The sequence below is a fragment of the Carassius carassius genome, chromosome 40 (assembly GCF_963082965.1).
Source record: "Carassius carassius chromosome 40, fCarCar2.1, whole genome shotgun sequence".
In the NCBI taxonomy this organism is placed as follows: domain Eukaryota; kingdom Metazoa; phylum Chordata; class Actinopteri; order Cypriniformes; family Cyprinidae; genus Carassius; species Carassius carassius.
Genome location: NC_081794.1, coordinates 6,291,935 through 6,317,560, shown reverse-complemented (window position 1 = coordinate 6,317,560; position 25,626 = coordinate 6,291,935). Strand labels below are relative to the sequence as shown.

General features: G+C 36.3%; 1 protein-coding gene across 3 annotated transcripts in view; it reads left to right on the top strand.

Moving 5' to 3' along the window:
• The window catches only part of jmjd1cb (jumonji domain containing 1Cb), a 127,988-nt gene that overhangs the window by 52,041 nt on the left and 50,321 nt on the right, over positions 1-25,626 (top strand). For all 3 annotated transcript variants that reach the window (XM_059531867.1, XM_059531866.1, XM_059531865.1), the window contains exon 2: positions 2,719-2,883. In XM_059531867.1, coding sequence (XP_059387850.1) covers positions 2,719-2,883 — 165 coding nt within the window. The remainder of the gene's footprint in view (positions 1-2,718; positions 2,884-25,626) is intronic.

Below are 25,626 nucleotides of genomic sequence, written 5' to 3'. Positions count from 1 at the left end.
ATCATATTAGTCAACAGATGGACGTTGTCCAGTGCAGGAACTGTTTTTCCAGTTGGAAAACTGGTTCAGAAATAGCGCCAAAACCTCAGTGTGGCTTGTTTTTGGAAACCAGTTCTCCAGCCTATCACGCTACACCCGCCCACACACGTGGTGAAAGAGGAGACTTTGACAGGCCAGAAACATGCTGTCGTTACGACATGCTGCATATGTTGAAAACATCCAGCAGCTCAAACACATGTTCTCCCTCTTGTCTCAGTGTTTCACAAACACGTCCTGCGCGCCAGCTCCGCTTTGAATCACAGTTGAGGACAACAGCGGGACTGAGACGTAGTTTTAGCACCGTGACTGTGAGGAAAGCTGGACATTCAGTGGGTCTGCAGTGGCCACGTCTGTCCATGAAATCAAAGCAAAATTAGGTCATTTAAGGCTTTTATGGCTGTGAAATTACACTGAAAGTTATTGAACTGTTTCTGTAACAGCAAGTTGTTGTTTGACTAATGCTTTTATTAAATGCCAGGAGTTCACAAACTGTTTTGTCAGCTGAATCCTTTATATGTCAAACATTTACTTCAATTACCCTTTGAGATTGATAGTTGATATTTTTAAGAATTGAATAACAAATTTACATGTCCAAACTTTTGTTGGTTAATGTTAAAATCAAATGCAAGTTAAGAGATCAAAAAATGTATAGTGTTTTAGGAAGTTTTGATAGCTTAGATTTTTATAGCTAGACTTAAGTGGACTCAATCACATTACTTTTACACTGTGCTTCACTCTAAAACACACAGTGCATTGGGCTATACAGTTATTTAATTAAATTGCAGCCTTTGATTTTATAATCACACCAAGCTATTCTATTTCTATTCTAGTTTTTATCAACTCACAAACCCAGGCAGTTACGTTGTGATGTCCCGTTTAGGAAACTCTGCACTACGCCAATGTAAACACATGTCCTCGTAAACACAGTCAATTATGTCCTTAGTAATCGTAAACAGTTGTAAGAAATGTCACCGCTATCTAAAATGTTGGTGTCGTAACAACCTTATTTATTATATATTTATTTATTAAGGTTACATGGGTCAAAAACCCATGTAATGGCAGGGCCATTGAAATTTTTGTCTGGGCAAGTAATGCAGATACACACAGTGTTCGACTCTCTTCCATTTTGTTTTTATTTTGCCCTGGATCCACTTGTATAGTAGTACATCACACAGCTTGTCTGGTAAATATTGGGCCTCGTTTACACTGCCAGTTAAATGTGACCCAATTCCGATTTTTTTGCTCACATGTGATACAGATTGGATCTGTTCTATGACAGTGTAAACAGGAAAAAAGTGCATGTATTCGGATATTTACATATATATACTGAGGCATTGTGTTCTATATGTCATTAAAACTGAGACAATTTGGTATTTCTCTGCAGTTTAACAACGTCAACTTGACCCATGCTGGCTAAATGAGTGTAAATTAGCATGGGCTATTTTGAGCTAGAGGCAAAAAAAAAAAAAAGTATTTGTACATTTTCTCTGCTCACTTCTCATGCTGACGGACATCCGAAGTGCGTGCATATAATGGTGCTTCTGACGGCGCACAATCCCAATAAATACACACATATACAGAATTACAGTATTTTAGAATTCACGCAAACATAATCTGCTCTGTCTTAAGTGAACGATTGGGGAACTGTTGGGGGAAAACATCTGATGTGTAACATTATTTTAGATTCATGCATTGCAGTATAGGACGTCTGTATCATTATCATAATTTTAATCTAACAATAAAAGAAGAGGGCATCACTCGCTGCACTTCATTGAACTACTTTTGTAGTTTTAACAATCAATTTATTTGTAATGAACAAGTTATTTTTACATTTGTTTTTCGTAAATGAATGCTTTAGTTACGATATAAAATGATAAAGGTAATGCATTTTTTTCTTTCTAGGCTACTTGTACCGTTTAATTTTTTTGGCATCTGTTCTTATTAATAATAGCAAAGATGAAATAAAATAAAAATAGCTGTATTGTGATTATTAATATAGTAATTAATAATAAGAAAAGACGGAGGACTTTACTATAGACTTCAAATGGGTGACTAATTGTTTGTCCGATTCTGATAAATCATAAATCATTTTGAAGGTCCTTTAATGGAGAATTTCCTTTTTTCCCCAATTTTTTTTTTCTTAATTGCTCATTGTGACTCGTTTTGTCAGCACAAGTCATATTATTCTCATGAGGAAGCACATGTGGAGCCGGTAAATGACAGCAACGTATGCGCGATGTTTCAGGCGGTATGGCAAGTGTAAACACATGAATCAGATATGGGTCACAATTGAAAGAATGTATAAACGGACAGCCAAAAACATTGGATATACAGTAGGCAACAAATCAGAATTGGGCATCAAGACCGGCAGTGTAAACGAAGCCTTGGTTGCGCTTCACAATGTCAGCAGCAAACAACATCAAAGTTGAAATTTTATGGCATGGTGCACAAACACTTGCCTGGGGCTAATGCTAGATCTTGATGCTTCACTCATTAGAGTTCAATAAGTGGAAGTTATCCAATGCAGTGGATAACTTTGATGTGAATCATGTGAAAGTCCTTAATGTTCCATATGTATACTGTTCCCTATGCTTGTATGTGTTTTACACCATTAGGTTATCGTAGGCCATGCAGGACGAGTACTCGGAGTGTGACCCCTTCTCTTTGCTCTTCCTGCAGGTGTACGTTGAGTTTGACGACCTTGAGTGGGATAAGCGGGAGTGGGTCAAGGTGTATGAAGACTTCCAGATCTTTCTGCTGGAACATCAGCTGGTTTGGGCCAAAAGGAAGGAGGGTGCCCAGCTGCAGGGAACGAAAGCCAAGCAGATCCAGTGGCCAGCTCTGGTGAGTTATTCCTCCCAAGATCTTTGATTTGGAGATGCGCTGTTCATTGAGCTGCAGCTGTGGAGTATTTAAAATGGAACAATAGCTCTGCTGAGGCAATACGATGGGATCCTTTATGTTGCTGCTATGATTTGGGGTTTGGATGTCTCTCAGATCAATGGCTCATCTCTGACAATAAGATCATTATTTGTTTAGAAGGCTTGCTGAAAAGATGGGAAAAAACAGAGGGTTTGATGTCCTTTAAAAGAGATGGAAAGGCAGTGAGCAAGAGATTGTAAATGTTTCACGACTCTGACTATTTTGATTATGTAACGTGAGCAGCAGCACAGCGCCATCTGGGCCAGACGCACACAATACAAGAGTTTAAAGTGAAATCCTAGTATGGCACACAGGACGGTTGTCATAGTGCCCACACATGCACAGGCCGAAGACCCAGCATGTGTCATGGTGCACTTGTCCACACTGAGAACTCGTGAGCTAAGCCCCCTTCTGAGCAACCTGGAAGTTTTTCATATGCATTACATTTTTTCCCCATATTGTGTTTGAACTACTTAAGCATCTATTCTTAATGCTTTTAAAATGAATTTTACTTTGATTAAACTAAGGTACAAGAGGTTGTGCTGTATTGTCAGTTTAGTCTAAGCTAAAAGGCATGACAGACAGCAGTTAATCTATATCCGCTGTACATTTGAACTTCATAGTAACAATAGTAAGGACACATTTTTCATTAAAACATTATTTTGTTCTGTAAATGTGTGAAACACATGCAATCTAAGGTTACTAGTTGGCCTTTGCACATGCTGTGCAAGGATATACACTGTTTGGAAGTTTCGTATGCTCTCTAAGGCTGCATTTATTTGATCAGTAAAAACAGTAATATTGTGAAAAATCATAACAAATTAAAATGATTTCTATTAGAATATATTTTAAAATGTAATCTATTGCTGTAATGGCAAAGCTGAGTAGCTGAGCAGTTATTCAAGTCTTTAATTACATGATTCTTCAGAAATTATTTAGATATGCTGATTTAGTGTTCAAGAAATATTTCTTATCAGTTTTGAAAACAGTTGTAGCTTAATATTTTCTTTATTTATACATTTATATTGTTACAAGATTTCTACTTTAAATAAATTCATTTTTTATCTTTCTGTTTATAAAAGAATTTGTTGAGCAATTTCAACTTCTTGCATGAAATTAAACTTAATGTTTATGTCAGTTTAATGTAATTTAAGTTGAAATGACTTCTACAACTTAGTTGATTATACCTGAAAATAAGGCAGCAACTGAACTAGGTGGAAAGTTTTAGTGTCACAGATTCCAAAAAAAATATTTAGCAGGAAAAATTGTTTTAAACATTGATAATAAAAATTGAGCACCAGTAATTATTGATAATAATTAAGCAGCAAATCAGCATATTAGAATGATATCTGAAGAATCAGAAGAAAGAGTAAAGATGCTAAAAATTTTGCTGTGTCATGATAAAATATAAATTAAATCTGAAAATATATAGAAATAAATTGAAAAACTTTAAATTGCTGAAACTTTGATCAGTACACATTGTCTAGCTAAACTAGGTCATAGCTCTTACCATATTGTTTAGTTTAGCATGGCTGTAACAGCATATTTACTAATATGCATTTAGGAGTGTAATTATCTGTTGTCTTTGGATGGGATAGTCAAAATCTGTGATTCTACCTTTGTTTTCTGAGTGATTTAAATGGGGAAGAGAAAATGATGTTGTCAATAGACTGCAATCAGATCTGTTGACAACGCCTGACGATATTCAGTGAAAACATGCACTATTATTGTGAATTAGAATTGTTCATGATTTTTGTGTTGCTTTTAAAATCCAGGAACTGGATCTGTTCTTTACACTTTACACTTGGGGTGGCACGGTTCAACTTTTTCACGGTTCGGTTTGTTTCACGGTTTTAGAGTCACGGTTTTCGGTACAGTTCGGTATGTGCTATGATTATGGAAAAACTATACTTTCTAATATAAAAAAAAAACGAAGAATAATATTCTATCCAACTACAAGCAACAGCAAAATAAATACAATAGAGTAAAGATACAAACAATCAACAATGATTTTCATTTTTTTTTTTGGCAGGTCTTGCATAAGTTTTTAGGAGCATTTTAGAAGTTTAAACAGCATTGAATTTTGCACTGTATAAATTAAAGATTATTCTTTATTAAGTTATAAAAGCTTTTTAATCAAGGGCAGTGAGTGGTTTCTTTGTGGTTGCTGTTCGATTAATATAAAGACTTTATCACTTTAAGAGAATTAACTGATACAGTAGGCTAACGTTCAGCCGGCTGTAGGATACTTACCAAAACGGGCATTTTGACATAATTTTTGTCTGAATATGTCCATTTAAATACAATATTCAGAGAGAGCTTAATATTTGCACGCGATCTGAGGCGTGGGTTTGTGCGCTTTGGATGAGCGCACGCACAAATCTTCTCACTGCGCACGCTCTTAAATGTTTAAACTGACAAAGCTTAAATGAGTTTAGTTTAAATACATATTAACGTGTGCTGTTCAGGTCTCATCTATGCGTGCGCTATCAGCACCCGGTTGATGATGGAATAAATGACTGCTCATATTCCAGCATAAGTCATTCACATTGATCAAGAGTGAATGATTTGTCCAGGGATTTTTTTTTTTCCTCTTCTAATCACTGTTGTTGTAATGTCTGGGATTCCAGAATGCGCATCCATCAACAGAAACATATATTAGATGAACCCTGTTTGTTTTATATGCTATTAATAGCAAACCATATTACAGATTCTTTGTCAGATTTAAGTTGAACCGCGGTCCCAGCGCGTGCTGAACCGTGTTTGGTGAACCGAATAGTTCGGATTTTCAGTGAACCGTGCCACTCCTACTTTACACTTTTCTGACTGATGGGTTTTTATAGTTGTCAAACAGCTTAATAACACCCTAATTACTTTACTCAACGCCTGACCAAACAGTAGTTTACCCACAAGCCTCGCGTGATTGTGCTGTTCTCTGGTCTTCTTTGAAAGCTGTTATTTTGCCCTCTTTTAAGTTTCCTGTGTCTGTCCCTCACACACAATTGCCTTCACAGCTCCATTATTTATGGCTACCATTGGAGGAGAGTTTACTGCCACCAAATCCCCTTACTCAGCACTGCCTTTCTCTCTCTCTCTGTCTCTCTCTCTCTGTGTGTGTGTGTGTGTGTGTATGTGTGTGTGTTTTGGCCTTTCTCTGTAGGTCTGTTGATATATGTGCCCCAGCCTGAGCTAGCTGATTGTTTTCTCCTGTGCTCAATTTGGAGCACAGGATCTTTTGACTGAATGTGACCTGAGCATGTTTTTTTTTTTTTGGTCTGTTTCCGGCCCATTTTTGGATTGTGTAGTTATTCCCAGTTGAATGCAACAACAAACATCCAGCGTAGTGCCATTTGTAAATTATTTGTGGTTCTACAGCCAATAGTTTTTTTTAGGTAGGTCTAACATCAGTTTTTAGGTTCAGCAAGTGAATAAAGTAATCAAATGTAAAATAACATTTCATATTTGACTGTATAAATTAAAGATGAATCTTTATTGAAGTTAAAAAAGAGCAGTGAGCGATTTTATTGTTGTTGATGTCTGATTAATGTTAAGAAAGTACTGTCACTTTAAGAGAATGCACTGATCCAGTGCTCCACTGATACTTTAAAGAAAGCTCAATATTTGCGTGTATTCAGAGATGTGGGTTTGGCGTTTGGATGAGCGCACACATGAATCTTCTCATTGCTCGCGTCTTCTGGCGATCGGCACTCGGGTTATGGTGGAATAAATAACTGCTCATTTTCCAGGATACGCCACTCGCATTGAACGAGTGAATGGTTTGTCCAAATTTTATTTTATTTTTTTTATGTTTTGATGTATTGGAATCCAGAATGCGTATACATCAACAGAAAAATGCATTAGTTTAACACTGTTTGTTTTACATGTATTTCATTATAACAAACCATATTACATTGATATTACTGATGCATTGTCAGATTTAAGTTGAACCGTGGTCTAAGAGTGTGCTGAGCCGTGTGTGGAAAACGGTACGGGTTGATTTTTTTTTTGTTTTTTTTTTTACAGAGAACTGTTACACCCTGACCCTACTGTATCATGTATGACTGCTTGTTCACATGACATTTGTTTTTCTCAGTTGCAAAAAAAATATATATATATAGATATAAAATAAAATAGAATGAAAATAGTAGAATATATGACGAGGCGTATCTTGCTCTCGTCTTCTGTATTTATACCGGATGTTTCAGATGTCACATTGCGCTGCAGCAGCTCTACTGTACACTGGAAATGACAAATCGACCGATGCATATCATTTTAACTATGTGAAATATAACAAGGCATCAGTTTAATGTAACTGATTATAATGGGTTTTGCCGCTCGCGTCCGCGCATCCAGTGTAGACATCGTCACTGATTATAATGTGCTCTACTATGTTCTGCCGCTCGCGTCTGGTGTAGACACTGTATTTAATGTCGTTGGTGAGGAGGAAAGCCTGTGTATGTCCTATGCCTTAGGGGAAAGCATGAAACCTACAATAAATAAATAAATAACAGAGAGAATAATAATAATTATTCTCTATTAATAGTTATTCTTTCTATGCTCTTTTTCATTGTTTCAAGTGCTGCAGGCTTTTTTTCCCTGTAGGTTTTGTAAATAATAATATTAAAAAAAGCCTGAAATTAGTGAAATTATTTGGCGCGATCCACTGGTCTAAAGTTAACAGTGTTTAAAAAGTGCAGTCCACATGTTTACATATGTTTATTACAGTGACTTTAAATTACCTATAGTAGTGTTGTAAAGCAACAGATTTGTTTTTATAATTCTGCAGTATAGCTAACTTATGTTTTGTGTTTTGTATATTAATGTTTAATTCAATTAAATTCTAGTTTATTTGTATAGCGCTTTTTACTCTACAGTTGGCATTTACACCAGGCTTATTTGTCAGTGCTTTACGTTGTCATAACTATTACATGCTTACAAGGTTGGAAGTTCAACAATTCAGTCAACATACTACTTTGATCGTAGTTGTTTAATAAAAATGTAATTCATATCAATTCACGCATCACCTCATTTCATCATAACATAGTCCTGGTCTACAGAAAAGAACATTTCTGTTTAATCTATCTAGTATTGTGTTGTAGCATTTTTACAGCATCAGTGCTTGCTTTGTGTGCCTGTTGGTTGTCAATTTGTGATGAGTTCACATTGCGACAGATGTGGTGCAACTTGTTTGCAACTGTCAATCTTCCTGTCTGATTATCAGCGATGAATGGATGTTCATTCTTCCACAACCACAGTTCCTACTGCACATGCTTCGCAAGGCCTTCATGTATTTACGACATCTTGTAAATCTCCTTTGTCCAGCGCTGTATTTTACGCATCCACGCTGATGTGGCTAACTCCTGATGGCTTAATTGTGTTTAGCCCTGCTTGACCTGTAGCCTCGAGGGTGATCTTTACTGCTGATAAACGCACAGACCCTTGCCCTGCTGTCTTTGTTTAGTGAAGCTGTCCGCGTTCATTGCGTACGAAGGATGAAGTCACTCCGCAGAAGGAACATTGCTGTGGATTATAATCTTTAAACCCATTATTTTCATCAGCCCATGTGAGTGACTTTACTAAACGGTTTAGCTACAATGTTTTGGCTTGATTATTATGATGTGAAAAGAGTGTGTTAGATACCTTACGCCGCAGAAGCAAAAGAAAAAACCTTTTCTTCCCTTTCTGTTTTCTGCTGTTGAACAGTAAATCTGAGTAATATGAGTTCTCCAGATAATCCTGTAAACTGTAAACACCGATTAAAGTACAAAGGTTTGGTAGTTCAGACAGTGAAATGAATGTTGTATGTCATTTTGTGATCTTGATGAACAGCTGTGTTGATAACACAGTGATTGGTTTAGTATTTCTCATGTGGCACAGCTTCAGATCAGCAAACACCCAGAGAACATACACCATGTGTTCACTATAATCTTTACTGCTTATTTTTTCTATAAAAAGTGTTATAGAAGTAGGGCTGCATGATAAATCTCAATTAAATCGCAGCCGCTATTAGGTAAAAACCTGCAATTGTCTTGTTTTTGTTTTTTGCATAGCTTAGCGGTGAACTCTCTCTAAACGGCTCTGTTTAGTAAATGCTGCTCCATCTGAAAGCATTGGCTACTAGCTCTTATTCGCATGATTTGGTCATGGGCCTACGGTACAATACGTCTAGAGTGCCCTCTACTGGATAAGATGGCAAAGAATAAAATAAAAAACAAACGGTCTAAGACTGTAAAAAAATGCGCTACATATGGCATTTTAAAAACTGGATATTTTATTTATAGTTCGATTACGGATATTTCACGTCATGTTCGAACGCATATTCGAATATCGAATAAAAAGTGACAGCCCTACTATTAATTACAGAACCAGCTTTTACTGACAAGATGCACATGAATATGACAATGATTTTAACTTAAAACAATATCACACTGATTTAAATCCAGTATCAACGCAAACATGTTGGAATGGGCTCTTATCCTGAATTTTGTAAAATAATGAATTTACTTGTTGTATAATTTGTTCATTTTATTTCATAATGAAGTTTTTGTTTTATAGATAATAAATGTACAATAATAGAAAAGTATTATTATTATTATTATCATCATCATTTGTAAGACAGAAGTATAATAATAATAATACAATAAAATAAAAAATATTGTTATTATAAACTTTAAGAAAAAAATAGTTTAGAAGTAATAATATTAACTTTCACAGAAGTTCTGAGGTTCAATAATTTTCTCTGTCTGAAACCACAATGTTTTCTGTTTGTCTGGTATTTATGTGGTGCTATTGGTTAAAGATTCTTCACGTCTTGTGACCTTTGCTTCTGGTTGCTTTTTGACTTGCTATAAAAATAAGCCTGAGGGGAAAATAGTCTCTCTCTTGTTTTAGTATCGTATGTCTGTCTGTCTGTGTCATTTGATATTTTCAGGACACCGAGTTTGCCAGCCCTGTCAGATTGTATGTTGGCAATGCAGAGGGCAAAGTGTCATCCATGTGTCTTTTGTGAGACGTGTGAGAGAAGAGGGTATGTACTCGTGGTACATTGAGATGGAGCAGAGTACACAGATGATCTTTCACTGCCAGCAGCACAGCTGGCTGCTTAATTGCAGCAATCATAAACGGCGTATACAGGGATGGCCTGGGGCCGCTCTATCCTCCCTCACTGAAAGGACTGTCTCTGTGAGTAATGAAGCCCGGCTGATGGGTGGGTATGTGATATGACTTCACCAAAACCCCCCTTTGCACATTTGGTTTTGATTTCCATCGGTGCTCTCTGATTCGGGTTTCTTAATCGGCTCCTCAGCCTGAAGTATTCTAGAGTCATGGAAAAGGAGTCTGTCAACCTACAGTATACTATAAAACAAAAAGACATTCGATTTTCATTGTCCTTTTGATTTATTTTCTTCACACTGCTGTCATAATTGCATGCAGTGTTTTCAGTAATATACTAGGTTCCTACGCAACAGCAACATACAGTATAAACCATGAGGCTTGTGCTTGTATACGTGTGTCATACGTGTAGCAGCGATGTGGAACTTTCCCTCAAAAATCCTGTGACTCTTGAAATTTTCAGATGTATGAACGTAACTGTATGAACATCTAAATGGTAACTGTAGTGTGTGTATAGACTGAATGTGTGGTTAAAATTAATCAGTGCAGATGAATGCAATTCATTCAGTAAACAGACTCTCTGAAATGTACATTACTGTTCAAAAGTGGGTTTGATTCATATTTTTTTATGTTTTTGTAGTCACTCACTAACTATTTATTTATTTAATAATTACTTATTTAATTGAAAATAAAGTAAAAATTGTAATATTGTGAAATATTATTGCAATTTAAAATTAGTGTTTTCTGGTTTAGTACATTGTAAAATGTAATTGATTTCTGTGATGCAAAGCTGATTTTTCAGCGTCACACAATCCTTGTTGCATTTTCCTAGAAAATATTTCTAATATACTATTTTGTGCTCAATAAATATTTCTTATTATCATCAGTGTTGAAAAAGTATTTTTGTGGATAGTGCTAATTATTTTTATTTTTTTTTAAAGATTCTTCACAATTAAAATAAATAATAAATGAAAAAAAAACGTATTAAATAAAACACTTTTGGAACATTATATGTCTTTACTGCCACATTTGATTTAATGTACTTTTGCTGAATAAATGTAAAAAAATAAAATAAAAAGTCTCACTGACTCCAAACTTTTGAACAGGTAGTGTACATGTGAGTTTGAACAATAATCATGTGGTGTTGGTTGTTTTTATGCCATGCAAGCTTACATTTTGTTTATTTTGCATCACATGATATTTTTGTGCAGTTTTTATAAAATGTATAGTCTGTTGTACATCTACTTCATAGCTGTACAAAACCTAGCTTCTACTAGAAAATAAAGATAGATTTTTTTTTTCCTCACAGAAACATTCTGGCACATGGAAATGCTGTGATTAAAAAATAGTGTTGCATCCATTCAAATTTCGGCAGGGTAAAATCTAAACTCCTGGCCTGACTGAGCCAGCGGAAAGAACAAATAAAACGTATCGTTGAACTCTGTACAATGACCCTTCACTGAGACTCCAATTTAAAAATAACAACATGGAAACAAAAACCCTGTCTGTCACCCTAAGGGCTGCTTCCTGTCATAATAATACTGTCTCTCTTTTTGTCGTGTTTCTTGTGATGCCAGAGGAAGCACCCCCGCATCAGCAGCAGCTGTGTGGCAGGAAGTGAGACCTCTGTGGCTTACCTGTGTGTTATCTCTACTCTCATGTGTGTGCATGTGTGTCGTATAATGTGTCATTCTGAGGGCACATTGCGTAACACTCTCCTCTTTTTATCAGACCTGCTGGTAGTGAGTGCAGGAAGGATATTAATGAGAGGATTCAGTATGTGGGGTCAGGCCTGCATCTTCACAGTGGGAGGTGCAGTTTTGCGGTGGGTCTCTAAAAAATCTTCTCCCATTAGGGTTTATTTATAGAGAGACTTCCGTTTACAAAAAACAGACTTGCTTAAAGCCTTGTAGACAGTTCATCCAGCGGTAGTGCATGGGGCTGTTCACACTGTTTGTGTTTTAGCATGTTTTAGCATGGAGCATGACTGAATGTAGCAGGGACCACAAGAATTGTTTTTAGTAGTTTAGCTAATTTTATTTTATATATGCTTATACATCCAACTTTAAATAAAGATCTGGATGATAGTATAGGCCTAGTTTACATTTTGCAATGCTTTAAACAGTCAAGTAGTTTTGCAATATAGAGTTGTGTTGCCATTGTGTTCCTGTATGTTCAAATGTCTCTCCAATCTAGTGCTTTAACACGATTGACAGATATGTGTTGTGTGTGGGAATAAGCAGTGTAAAGGTCACAGATAATAGTGTTTACATTTCGTAAGGTCCATAGGAGATGAAGGGCTGAACTTTTGTAACACTGATAGTACTAGACAAGCCTCTTCAAAAACTAGGCATCATAGTCTTTACACTATTCTCATGCTAATTTGTTTATGTTGGGTGGCAGATTCATTGGTACATATACAGTTCAAGAAGGCTTGAATGTAAATCTTTCAGGCTCATTAACAATATTTTGTTGGATACTGAGAAAAAACATTGTTTTGGATTTATTAGATACAAAAAAAAAAGGGAGTCATAAAAAGGGACAAACATAGTACAAATACAAAACGCATTGTGTGAATAGGTTTCACAACCTCTCAGTAAATGAAAACAGAGAGAAGATATATATATATATATATATTTCTGGATAATTTTCTGAAGAATAAATTTATCATGATACATTAAGTTTTACTGATAAATGATTATTGAAACAAACTGTAAGAAAAATAATGGAATCCAAATAGAATTGAATCGAATAGATGCTTTAATTTTTTTTATTTTTCAGTGTGAAATACATGCCATGCAGTATTGAATAGTTTACAACATTATGCAAACTGTGAGACAGTTCAGACAGATTATAGATAGCTAGACTAGGACATGGAGGCCTATTCATCCTTTTGTCAACATTTATCGTACAGAGATGCCATGCATTTGTAGAACTGTAATTTAAACAGTCATGCATATTGCAATGAAAGTTTATTCAACATAGTTTTTTCAGAATTCATATTTAATAATTCAGCAATACTCCTTTATCTGCTTGGCTGGTGCAACTCCTGTCTGTCATGTAGTGGAGGACAGTGCACTAGGCTTTAGGGCAGAGCTTGTTCTCTTCTTTTGCTACCTCATTCCTCTATCTCAGTGCTGACAGCAGTGTGCAGCTCCGACTGACTTGCAGGACAGGGATAGCAAAGTTCAGTACATCCACTGTGCTGATGTGGGAAAATAGTCTGCCACAATATCTCCCATGTTTCTCACATCTCTTTTTGTTCATCATGTATTGCTCACATATTATTGGTTGTTTGGATTCAGAAACATTGTGTAAGGCTGCTTCACTTACACTGATTTAAAATAATACTTCAAATGCATTAGGGCTGAGTTATATATCGAATATCAGCAATAATATCTGAATAATTTTGACGACGATGTAAAATTGTAAAATATTGTGAATATAGATTATTTCAAATTCACACATACTTTCCCAAAACAACATGCCAAATGTCCAAAAAAGGGAACATCTTATATACATAGATATATTTTCTTACTGGTGTTTTGCTTATTTTAAGCAATCTGGCCACCATGCTCACACAAACGCTCGTTCCTCATCGCGCCTGTCGCAGATGATCTGAAAAACAAAGCTCGAGTTTAGCCATCTAAATAAAAGCATCATTCAGCTGATCTGTGTTCTGTCAGGAGATCCCGACTGTATTGTTTGTGATTGTGGTGTGAATAGAGAAACATAGGCTATGGCAATGTGGAATTACTACTAGGAATTTATTATTACTAATATGAATTTAATATTTATAATATTTAATAATAATTAATGTATTAACAGTGTGTTAATATAATAATATTAATATAGTGTTAATATAATAATATAATAATATTTGTATTTGTTTTACCAGTTTACAAAATATAGACAGAGAGAGTGTACAAGTCTTTGGTATTAATGTATATATATAAGAAATACCTATGTGCTTCAGCAAACAGCTCCCCATGAGAGGGTTTTTAGTGGCAGTGGGAACATAGTTTCATGCCACAGAGACTTGTAAAAAATAAAAAATACTTATCCCAGTTTAAATATTTCCCCCAGTGTTTTATTATTTAAATGCAAATGCAAACATATTAAGATAATTATCGAATATCGTAACAAATTTGACAATATTGAGATATAATTTTTTTTCAGATATCGCCCAGCCCTATAATGCATGTTAATAATCATGGGCTAGAAAGTTGTGAAATATTAGATAATATATGACAAATCCATAAAATTCCACTGGAAAAATAAATGATGAAGCAATCAGGCATAATTGTTCTAATTGCCTGTAGTTTTTGATTGATTGCATCTCATCACATTGTATTTTTATGTTCAGTGAGAACAGACAAATTGCTTGTTGCTGAAATCTTATCACATTGCCCCTGATTAGGACACAGTGTAATGCTGCTTGTGAAAGTGCACCACAAAGTTAATATATCACATTAGCATCACTACAGATGCAACCGATATGTGTTGAAGTCTTCAGACTATGATTACCCACACCTGCCCTATAGAAGGTCACTGACTGACAGACGTTCATAGAGGGGCTCTAGCGTTCTCTGCCTGTCCCTGCTGCTTATTCTGTCTCTCGGGCACATGTGCCATACACACGCCTCTGCTAAGCCCCACGAGCTCATCTCTGCTGGAGTCCTTTTATGAAAAATAGACTTTCTTATTAATGTCACACGCTTCAAATCTGTGCAACACGCTCTCAGCGCAGAAGGAAACAGGAAGAGAGGATTATCAGCCGAGAAAGCGTAGCCAGTGTCAGACGAGGCAGGAAAATAAATACGCTCACACACCTGCTCAAAAACGGGCCACATCACACTGCTACGACCCAAAAAATGCTTGCATGTGCCACCTCACGTGTCCTACAAAACTGTTTAAAGGGGTAGATTAGATAAAAAAGACAATTCTGTCATCATGTATGCTAGGGGTGCACCGGTTGACTAGCCATAAATCGGAACCGGACGTTTTTTGTTCTTTTTTCGGCCGATTTTTCCGGAAGTGCACCCGCGTGCACTTACTACATTGTAATCATTCGCTATCACGTAATTTGTGTGGAAGTATTTCGAAATCTGCGCAGGACACGGGCAGCCGATAAGCACTGGAAGTGCAGAGCTACATGTCTGAGGCACAGATAGCAGGAAGCGAACTGCCGACTGCACAAAATAAGAGCCCCTTTCCAGCGCTCACTGAAGCTGCGCGAGTGTACTGTACCTGTTCGCACCCTGCACAAGCAGAGACAATGAAGGATGTTCAGCTCAACTTCTCGCGTGTTGGAAGAGAAATGAAACGTACTAAACTGTGACAAAACTGATTTTTTTTTTTTTTTTGTAAAGTAGAACTTGCATACATGTTTGAAAAGCCAGAAGTAAACATCAGTTCTGTATAGGATGATTATTTTTATTTTACATTAAAATTATATGGACTGAATTTGATTTTAAAATCACCTGCTGTAGCACACTGAAAAAAAGTGTTTCATTCATTCAATTAAATTTTTTTTAGGGTATTGATTCACATCTATATTTTTTTAACTTAAGACAGTAGTTATTTATTTTTCATTGGCTCAAGTAAAAAAATATAGATGTGAATCATTACCTTAATTATTTTTTTTAAATTGGATGAATGAAACACTTTGCATCTTTGTTTTATTCGCACCAACATTATTTGATTTTAACATTTTGGAATAATATTTATATAGCATACTTTTATTTAGCCTCACTGGTAAAGACCTTGTTTTAAATTTAAAACCAAATTTAAAAACTAAAATACTGAATGCTGATTAAGAAACATCTTATTGAATGTGTGTTGATTGTGTTGTTTGGACTGTAGAACTATGCAGTTGTTGCCTTTAATTTTGACAGTTTATCTTTTAATTTAAAGCCAGTTCTATGTAGTTTCAAAAACAAAAGCTAAATGCTGATGTCTGTACCATCTATGTTTGTATTGAATGTAGGCTACTTACTGTGCAGTTACTGCCGTTAATTTCAGATGGTTAAGGTTATTGTTTTCAATAGCTAAAAGCCAGTTTGGCCTATTAAATACCAAATAAACATCTTGTTTATGCACACTTTCCTTCTTTCTTGTTTGTTGCTTAAAGAAAAAAAAAAATCCGAAATCAGTATCGGAATCGGCCAGTTTGCTTGTAAAAAAAATCGGTATCGGAATCGGCCATGAAAAATCATGATCGTGCATCCCTAATGTATACTCATCAGCATGTTGTCACAAAATTATTTTCAGATTTATTTCTGTTGTTCGGATACAAAGAAATGAATGTTGAACAGGGACTGTCAATCGCTGACTTTATGAAAGAATCATAAAATACACTGTAAACATTTTTGTTGTAAATTAATATTGAGTATGTTTTGACAAAATATTAGTCGTTATTCTTCAAGTGTTCAAAATTTTCAGTTATTTCAATGTTACTTGCTGATTCTTTGTTAATAATTGTGAAATTTACTAGCAATTTTTGAGTGAAAATTGTTTTCACCGAATTTTTGTTCACTGTAGTTAATTTTTTTTCAAGCTATAGTGTGTGAGGAACAGATCAAAATTAAGACAAAAATAATTATTTTGCTGACAATCGGTTATGAGACATCAAAAAACCATTAACATTTATTAATGTCGTTTTTATCATTTTGAAAAGAGCAGCATGATCAATTTGCTTTCTTTTTGTGCTCCAGAAGAAATTAAATCAGACTTGTTTGGAATAGAATGAAAATGAATCGATAATGGCAGAAATGTCATTTATAGGTGAATTTGTTATTTATTATTATTAGTATTTTGTTAGGCCGTGTAGTGAGTTGGAACTGTTTGAGTCATTTGTTTGAAGTTCGTCGGCACTGCTGTTTCTACGCGGGCAAGCGGTCAGGTGATAAGCATGTTCTTAAGTTCGTTCACTGGTACACAGGTGTTTGGGTCAGCATTAGATCAAGACCATGGCCACTCTGCACTGTTGTGGAACCCTATTATGCAAGTGAAAGCCAATGATGTAACCAGCGATATTACATCACAGCTTCTTGTTCTTTCATCTAATGAAGTGGGGACTTTGTTGTCCAGACACGTCTGGTGAGTACACAGCACAGGTGACTTCAGAATTATAGATTTCTCCTGCAAATGCAACAAATTAGCGCTGTGCTCTAGATCCATGCTGGGATCAGGAAATAAGAGAGGCCATGGTGTAAATTTGGTGCATCTATGGGTCAGGATACTACAGGATCAGTGCTCTTTGCAACAAGGGGAGTCAGTTTAAATAGTCAGAGTAACACACACTGTATGTCAAGCAGTTTTCTGTGTGTAACTGGATATTCAAAAAGACATTTCTTTAATCAACAAGGAATCCAATAGTATGTGGGGCTAAGTGACATCAGAAATGAAAAGTTGTAGTATATAGTTACATTTTGATGAAGGATTATGAATACAACCTATTTTTGTTATTTGTAACATGCTCAGTAAGGTCAGAATCATATATTAAGAAAGTAAATAAAAACTAAATAGGCTTTAAAGGCTTGCTTTTGCTCATATATTCACAGAGATCTAAATAAAGCTAATGTGATGTACACAGCTAAAGACCAGTCAACACAGAAGATGCACGTTAGCCTGTAAACAACACTGCTTTCTGGGTTAGGGGTCGTTTATTTTGTCTTTCTGCCAGATATTACATCATACAGGTTAAAGCTGCTAGATCTATGGGCCAACTGACCTGATGAAGGTCAAGTCCTCCCCCTGTTCATTCGATCAGACTGCAGTGCACCTGACCACTGCACCTCCAATCTAAAGACATGAATTAATACTGCCGGCCCGTCTTCAGAGAGAATGAGAGAGAGCAGGGTGCCCGTCTTATTATAAATGTTATGCACGCTTGCCCTTCCTCTTTCTTTACAGATTTCTTTTTGGCCGCTTGCCTCCAGCTTCAGAAAAATGTTATTTGGCAGGCTGTTCTGTCCTCATTCTGAGCCTTTCATGTTAGAGCTGAGCTGCTTTGAAAAAGAGAGAGAGAGTGGAAAAACAAGCTGAAATCAATGAGACTTTCAAATTAAAGGGCTTATTTCTGTAGAAAATAGTGTGTTGTGATTATCTCCTGTTTTATTTTGGTTTTAATGTGTGCAGTAAAGTGTTTTCTGAACATGAACATGAAATCAAAATGGACTTTATTTATGCTCTTATTACAGGTTCCTGGTCCTATTGTGTATGATTCATCAGTGCATGTTATTCCTAAGAAAACAGTGTTTGTAATCTTTCATCAATATTTCATCTGCCACTGTAAGCCTTTCTTTATCCTCTGCCGTCACCTAGCTACTGGCTAATGTTACCCAATATAGTCAAAAACCTTTTTAGGCATTGTCTGACTCCATTCTGGTATGCAATGTCTGATTTTGCCATTCAATTAATTCTTGATGGAAAAGATCAAGTACGGCTCTATATTTTTCGTTAAATGTTTTGTATCACTCAATTATTTTATTTTATGTGATCTGAAACATTTGTAGGCTTTTGCCTACAAGTGTATGTTGTTTCCTTTGCATCGGTTATCAATATGAAACCATATTCACAATCAATTTCTGTAATGTGACACATTTTTCAGTGAAACATGATGTTCAAAGAAAAAAAAAATAATAATAATTTTATACATCAGGAATGGATTGAAATGTGAAAAGTGTCCATTCTGTGCTAGAATCGAGCCATACCTGAAAGCAAATTATATCATAATAGCTATATATATACTGTATGTACTCAAGGTGAAGTCAGTGGATGATCATCTGGCATGATAAGTCCAGGAATGAGCAATATTTGTTTCTGTTCATATCCATACCTAAATAGCTTCTCTAAAGCTTTAGATTCTGTTGTCTTATGCAACAGCAGATGCACAGAACATCTAAAATGCTTTGGGAACACAGAACAGATGTTTTCATCTGCCTGAAGAATTTTATTTCTGTGCAGAGATGGTGCCCTGAAAATATCTTGTTCTCAGAATGCACTCACTGCGGTAGCTGTGTATTATTTATAGCTTTACTTTTCGTTTTTTCCGTGTGACCTCATTTTTGGCAGGAGGAGGTTAGGGGAAGATGGGTTTGACAGCGACCGCAGCACGAGAGAGAGAGAGAGCGGTACAGACACAGCCTTTTCCTCAGCCAATGGGAGAAAAACAGGATTGTGATAGGACTGAATGCATGGCCTGGCTTCTGTCGTTTTTGTAAAGCCCCATTATTCACAACACCAGAGATAAAGTCTTTGCACACATAATCTGAAATGTTTGCACATTAAGAAATAATTCTGACCTCATATTGTGTCAATCATATTTTCACACTGGTTCCAAATTTTTTGTTTGTCATAAAAAAAAAAATCGGGTTCCATGTTTTTTTGCATACGTAGCAAGCATTTTGAGAGGTGTTTTGACAATTCAAAGCCACCATACAAGCGGAGACTAAAATCCAGAATGGCGTCTGACAAGTTGATCCACTTCGTCTCACAGCACAAAGCACTGTATAGGTCCTTGCACACTGAGTTCACAGAAATTGGTGGTCTTTTTTTAATATGTAGCTCCAGTATTGCTAGCAAAGCATCAAACTGAGCCACTGACATCCTAAAGCAAACTTTGAATCGCCCGGGATAATCCCGCAGCTCCTTGATAAGGAGGTAGATCTCTCCTTCCTCTTTATTCTATATCAGCATTGGATGGAATCAGTATTTCCTCTTTCTTTTTCTCTTTTTAACAACAAAATCATCCTTGAAAACTCCATTTTGTATTGTTTAGCGAATTTTTTTGCATCTTTTTAACAACAAAATCATGCTTGAAAACTCCATTTTGTATTGTTTAGCGAATTTTTTGCAACGTATTAATTCATACGCATTGGACTCTGTGTGCAAGGTTACTGTGCGTGATTAATTTTTGGGATGACAAATATGAAACAATGCATGGGAAATTTCAGACTCTGTGTGCAAGGAGTCTCCTATAGCCAGATGTGACTGACAGCACAATTAAATTAATTTAGGAAAAGATGTCTAGCAATTGTTTTGCTTAAACTGAACAATCAGCAAAAAATAAATAAATAATATTATTCCCAGTGTACACTACAAGAAATGTGATGCATCAAACCTAGAATGCTCCTACTATAATCTATATCTCATTTCGAACTAGTTTGTGATAACTTGAAGGCTCTGCATAATATTAGAACGAGAGTGATCGAGGTTGCAGCTTGCCAAAAATAGAAATGGGCTTTTTGAAATATTCATGCAATAAACTGCTCCCAGTCTAAGACTAGAGAAACTGGCTGTTGTTCGGTGGAGGAGACAGCGTTCCCTTAGGAAGTTTGTTCGGCTGCGATTGTAGACTCAGCAAAACCCTATCAGCACCACAGCACTGCTGATAATAAAACTGTCATTTGCATATACCAGCTGGCTTTGATTTGAAAGCCACAGCTCTCTTTCTCTCTCTCTCTCTCTCTCTCTCTCTGGTGCTGAAATACCTCTCCTCCCTTAAATCCAATGTTGTAAGTGGGATTTTGATTAATTCACAAAGGAATTTTTTAAGCTTAATTGCTTAAAAAATCCAGCTATCGATAAAATAAGCCGTTAATTGTTTGAGTATTTCGTAGGCGATCCTCCAAGGGCTCTTTGACAATAGTTGATGATATAATTATCCATCATAGTTTGTGGAGGGATTGTCCATAGCCAGAGGCTCTCAGGAGATCAAGCTCTCCATCCATGACATTCACACTGTGTGGAAGATCGGAGCAGTGTTTGATGGATTTAAACCTTTGTATTTATTTGTCTTTACAAACATTACATTACATAAAATAAATGGCAAAATAAAAAGTGAATTTAAAAATCACCACAAACAATATTGTTGAAGTCCCGGTGGTTGACTCACATAACGGTTTGTTTACTACTTTTAAAAGCTGTGCAGTTCAAATCCTAGAAGTCCCGGACACCCCTGTTCACATTAGAACCATCCATAATACTTCCCTGGCTCTCACAAAGACGCCGCTATTTTTACAAACCCAGCTTGAAAGAACACACACAAATTGATATCATGAGGCAAGGCGACCACAATCTCCCTTTTATCTATCCAATCCGTGAGAGGAACAAGTGGGCCTGTTGACAGGGAAACAAAGGGATAACTGTCTGGCCCCAGTGTCTTCCTCTGAGCTCCAGAAAAGAGCAGCTGCTACCTTGCACTGCTCTGTCATTCAGCTCATAATGTGTGTGCTATGATGTATATGCATATATCGATAAAGCCATTTAATTATTCTTGCAGCCACAAAAATAGCTAAAAATAACACAAAAATGTATTTTAACTTAAAGGGATAGTCTGCCACCCCCCCAAAAAAAGGAAATCCTGTTTTTATTTACTAGTGATTCACTGAAAAACATGACTTCCATAGTGATAATCCACCTGCATGTTAATAAACAAATCCACTGTGAGTAAATGATGACAGATGCTTCATTTTTTTAGGGTTAACTGCTTTGTTAATGTTTCTCCTTGGTGTCCATAAATGTTTTTTGGGGAGTAGTACATCAGACTGTGTCAACACAGCAGTTCTCTTTTCCTAGATACTTCCCATTTAAGACAAATCTTAATATTTATGTTCCACAAAAGCAATCATGAATGATGTGTTGGTCAAAGCTAAGCCGCTCCATGTCAGATAAACCACAGATTTTTTGGGAATTGATGGCATTTCATGTGAGTGAATATCATGTTAAAAAAATTTTCAACAGCATCATTTATTTCTTTGTGTAAAACTTTTATTGAGGAGCAAATCTCAAAGGCCAATCAACAGATGTGGAGTGTGTGAATTGTGTAATAAGTCACTGGAGTGTCACAGCAGCAGCGAGTGTGTAAATAGTGTCTTTGTGTCTTATTTTAGAAGCAGTCCACAGTGACAGACTGAGATGGCTCATTGGCTGTTATTTGTGCCTATATCTTCTCAGCAACCACATGAAAGCAATTTAGTGTGTGTCCTGCCGTCTCTACTGTGCATTTAGTGACTGCCTTTCTCACAGTTGAAAAGCTCCTTAAAACACTTCTGGATTCATTGCATGCTGATTATGTAACAATCATATTCATACGCATGCACGCATCACAGCATATTTGATGTGGCTGTAGGGAATGTTATTATTAGACCATGCTTTTCTCATGTTTGGATTCTGTTGGCTACAAGTGGATTAATTGATGTTGACTTGTGCTTGTCTGTTAGTTTAGTGTGTTTTGTGAGGCATTATAACAAAGAATTGTTAGGCCTAAAATATAGTTTATGAAGTACTGTCAATGACGAAGCAAAAGTGTTAAGAACCGAGAAGCTGAGCAAATTAAATATCCAAAGACATATTGTCTATTTATTGTTGTTTTATTATATTACAGAACCCAGGCTTTTCATCTCATTACTTTCAAATCACATTGTAACAGGACAAGAAACACTGGTCTGTTGGCTTAATGGACACATGTACTATAATATGATGTTCTTGAAGATAGATATATTTGTTGATTTGTAAATCAGCATATTTGGGTTTTAATGTTTCATACACAGTGATGCAGTGCTTTCAGATCTCTGGCGTGGACACTCATGGCTTGCATTGCCTTGTAATGGTAATTTGCCTGTGGTGATGTTTGTGTGATTTGTTATGATTTGCAGTGCATGTGATGTGCTGAAAGAGAGAGAGAGACAGAAGGAATCAAAGGCCTCTTGACAGTCACAAACCAACCAAAGCTTCCAGCGCTACCAATCACAGATTTGCTCTACTCCTTGAGCCTCTGCCAACAGGAGACAGACAGATTGCAAGAGCTGCTTCATGATTGAGAAAAGAAGTGAAATACAAGCAGTAGCCCCAAGTTTATTTGGGAGTACACTAGCATATGAATCAGGGTTTTTTTAATTGCATTTACATCACGACATAAGACATGCTTAAGATGAAAAACTTTGATATGGGATTGACTCATGAACAAAGATGGAAAACTATCTGTTTAAAACTGAAATCTCTTTTGTAAAAATTCCTTTACCGTATATATCCTAGACTTGCCGCGATAGACGGTGTTGACGGTGTTACCAGTTTTAAGCGGCAACATCGGTTACATCACTTTCCCACCGTGACACCGTCCCCACCGTCATCTTTTTAAAGTATCCGTTTTTTTCTTAAATATTTATTTAAATTAAGTAAAAATAATAATTATAAATAATTTAGTTTAAAAGAGAGCATACACTATAATTAAAAACTGAACGCAGCATGCAAAAAGTCACATCACAGATCAGCATAACCGCTTCATCTCTTCACCCTGCGCTGCGTCTCATTAAAGATGAAACATTGGCCACATCGGATGAGGATGGACAACTGACAGCCAACCTAGATTTATGCTACATTCATTTTCTGAAATCATTTGTGTTAACATTTCTAAATAAAAAAAGAGCAATGAAAAATCAAGATAGAGAAGCTCAATATCTCTAAACACTTCAGCCAGTGAAATGCCGCCGAGGCCCTTGTCACGACATCTGAAGACAGGTTTGCTGTGTCGTCTCTTGGGCAGCTGGCAGACAGATTAACAGGCCCTGTAGAAAAAGGGATATTCCTGGAGTGTTCACCCATCCATCACCAATCCTGATCCACACAAGCTGCTCTCACTGCGCTGAAGATAACGCTCTGTTATTGATCGGGAATCATATGAGCTTGCTGATTAAAATCTTCACTGGTGAAATTCTTCCTCCTTGGTACACAGCACTTTTCTGGGCTGACGCATAATTGGCACCATATTTCATCTTCATGACCTTAAATTCAGGAGATAAATTGGCGTTTATGCCAGAGCGTTTGCCGGAACGTTAATTGCATGAATGCGATCACAGCTGCCGAGCTGCTACCTGACCCTATCAGAGCAGAGCAATTTGAATGGTGAAAGATATTATGCAAAACAGGCAGAACAGAAGAGGAACGCTCGATTAAATGAAATGTCACAGTGTCTGGAGCTTTTATTTTGCATTGGAGAAAATAGGGAAAAATTATCAAAAACCCATAAAGCCTGTAATTATGTTTTGTTCGTGTGTGTGTGCATACACACCATCATTCAAAAGTTTGGTATCAGTACATTTAACCTGTTAAATCACTTCTATTCTGCTGGCTAAAGCATGTCTGCTTCACAAACCTCACAATATTCAAACAAGCTAGTTTCTGTTGATGTGATGATGACGGGAAAATTCCTGTTACTGGCTGAACTAGATAAGCTTCACATTTTTCCCAGTCATACAAATCCTGCGCTGTTACCTTTACGAGTTTTACCTGCTTTTCGGTTCACTTAATTCTCTGAGTCTATTGCTGCTGTTTCTGTGTTTTCAACACAGTAGTTTAGACTAGAATCTTTACTGATCTTAGATCTATCCATCATAAAGCTCTAAATATGCCCCATCCTTTGTGTGTCTATTTACAAAATATTTTGGCTCATTTGATTGTACTTTAAGCTTCAAAAAATGAGTTCAGCATGATTTCTGAAATGCATTTTTTTTTTTTTTTTACATTTACTTTTAAATCACTTCCAGATAAGGTGACCATATTGTACTTAAAAATAAATAAAGTACATAAAAAGGGTGTTAACATTAGTGTTAGGAATCATTAAGCTTAACTTTAGCTCATGACACCTAACACAGTGACTAATGTTAACGAGTCTTAAACAATTAAGTTTAAGTTCAACTAAAGAATAGTTCAACTAAAAATATACATCTAACATAAAAATGATTAATGTAGCTAATTTAGCTCACAAACTCACTCCTTTGGCTAATGTGTTCCCTACTGAGATAAGTGTTTTTTTCAGTTTTAATCTTTTATTTTTATTTGGGTATGTACATGGAGTTATCCATACGTTATTGTACCTGAAGTTTCGCAATGTTTTTTACGCCAATGACACGTACTGCCTGAGTAAAACCCTTTCAGATTGTTAAGTGGGATGAATCCTGAGACTCAACACCACACCCTGATTGAATGCTGTGATCTGATGATAGAGTGTATATGATATGTGAATCTGGCTTTACGCTCGCTGAAGGTAATGATTGAAAAGTAGTTGTTAAAAAGCATTTGGGGATTTGTACATTTGTACCTTATCAACCAATTGTGGAATGCAGAATGTCAAAGAAATGCAGCTGCGCATATCTAAAATGAGGACTGTGGAGCACATCAATAGTAAAACAAATCCAAAACCTGGACATTTTAAGCAAATTAGAATTCCTAGCCTGAAAAAAGGACATGTCTGGGAGAAAAAGGACATGTCTGGGAGAAAAAGGACGTATGTTCACCCTAATTTCAGAGAATACCACAAATTTCCAAAGGTTTCTGCACGCGAAAATGGTCTTTGATCATTTTGGAGCTTTGGGTCTTTTGAGCATGACAGCTCGGGTGCCAAGTACACACTGCAGCATAGACGCTCTGGACTCCAGCAGGCTTTTATCATGCTGTCTGAGAGAGAGGGAACACTCACTCACCCATACTCATTTCCTGCAACTTCCTGCTTTTCAGCACAGGCGGCTTCAAATGTCACGCTGTTATCTT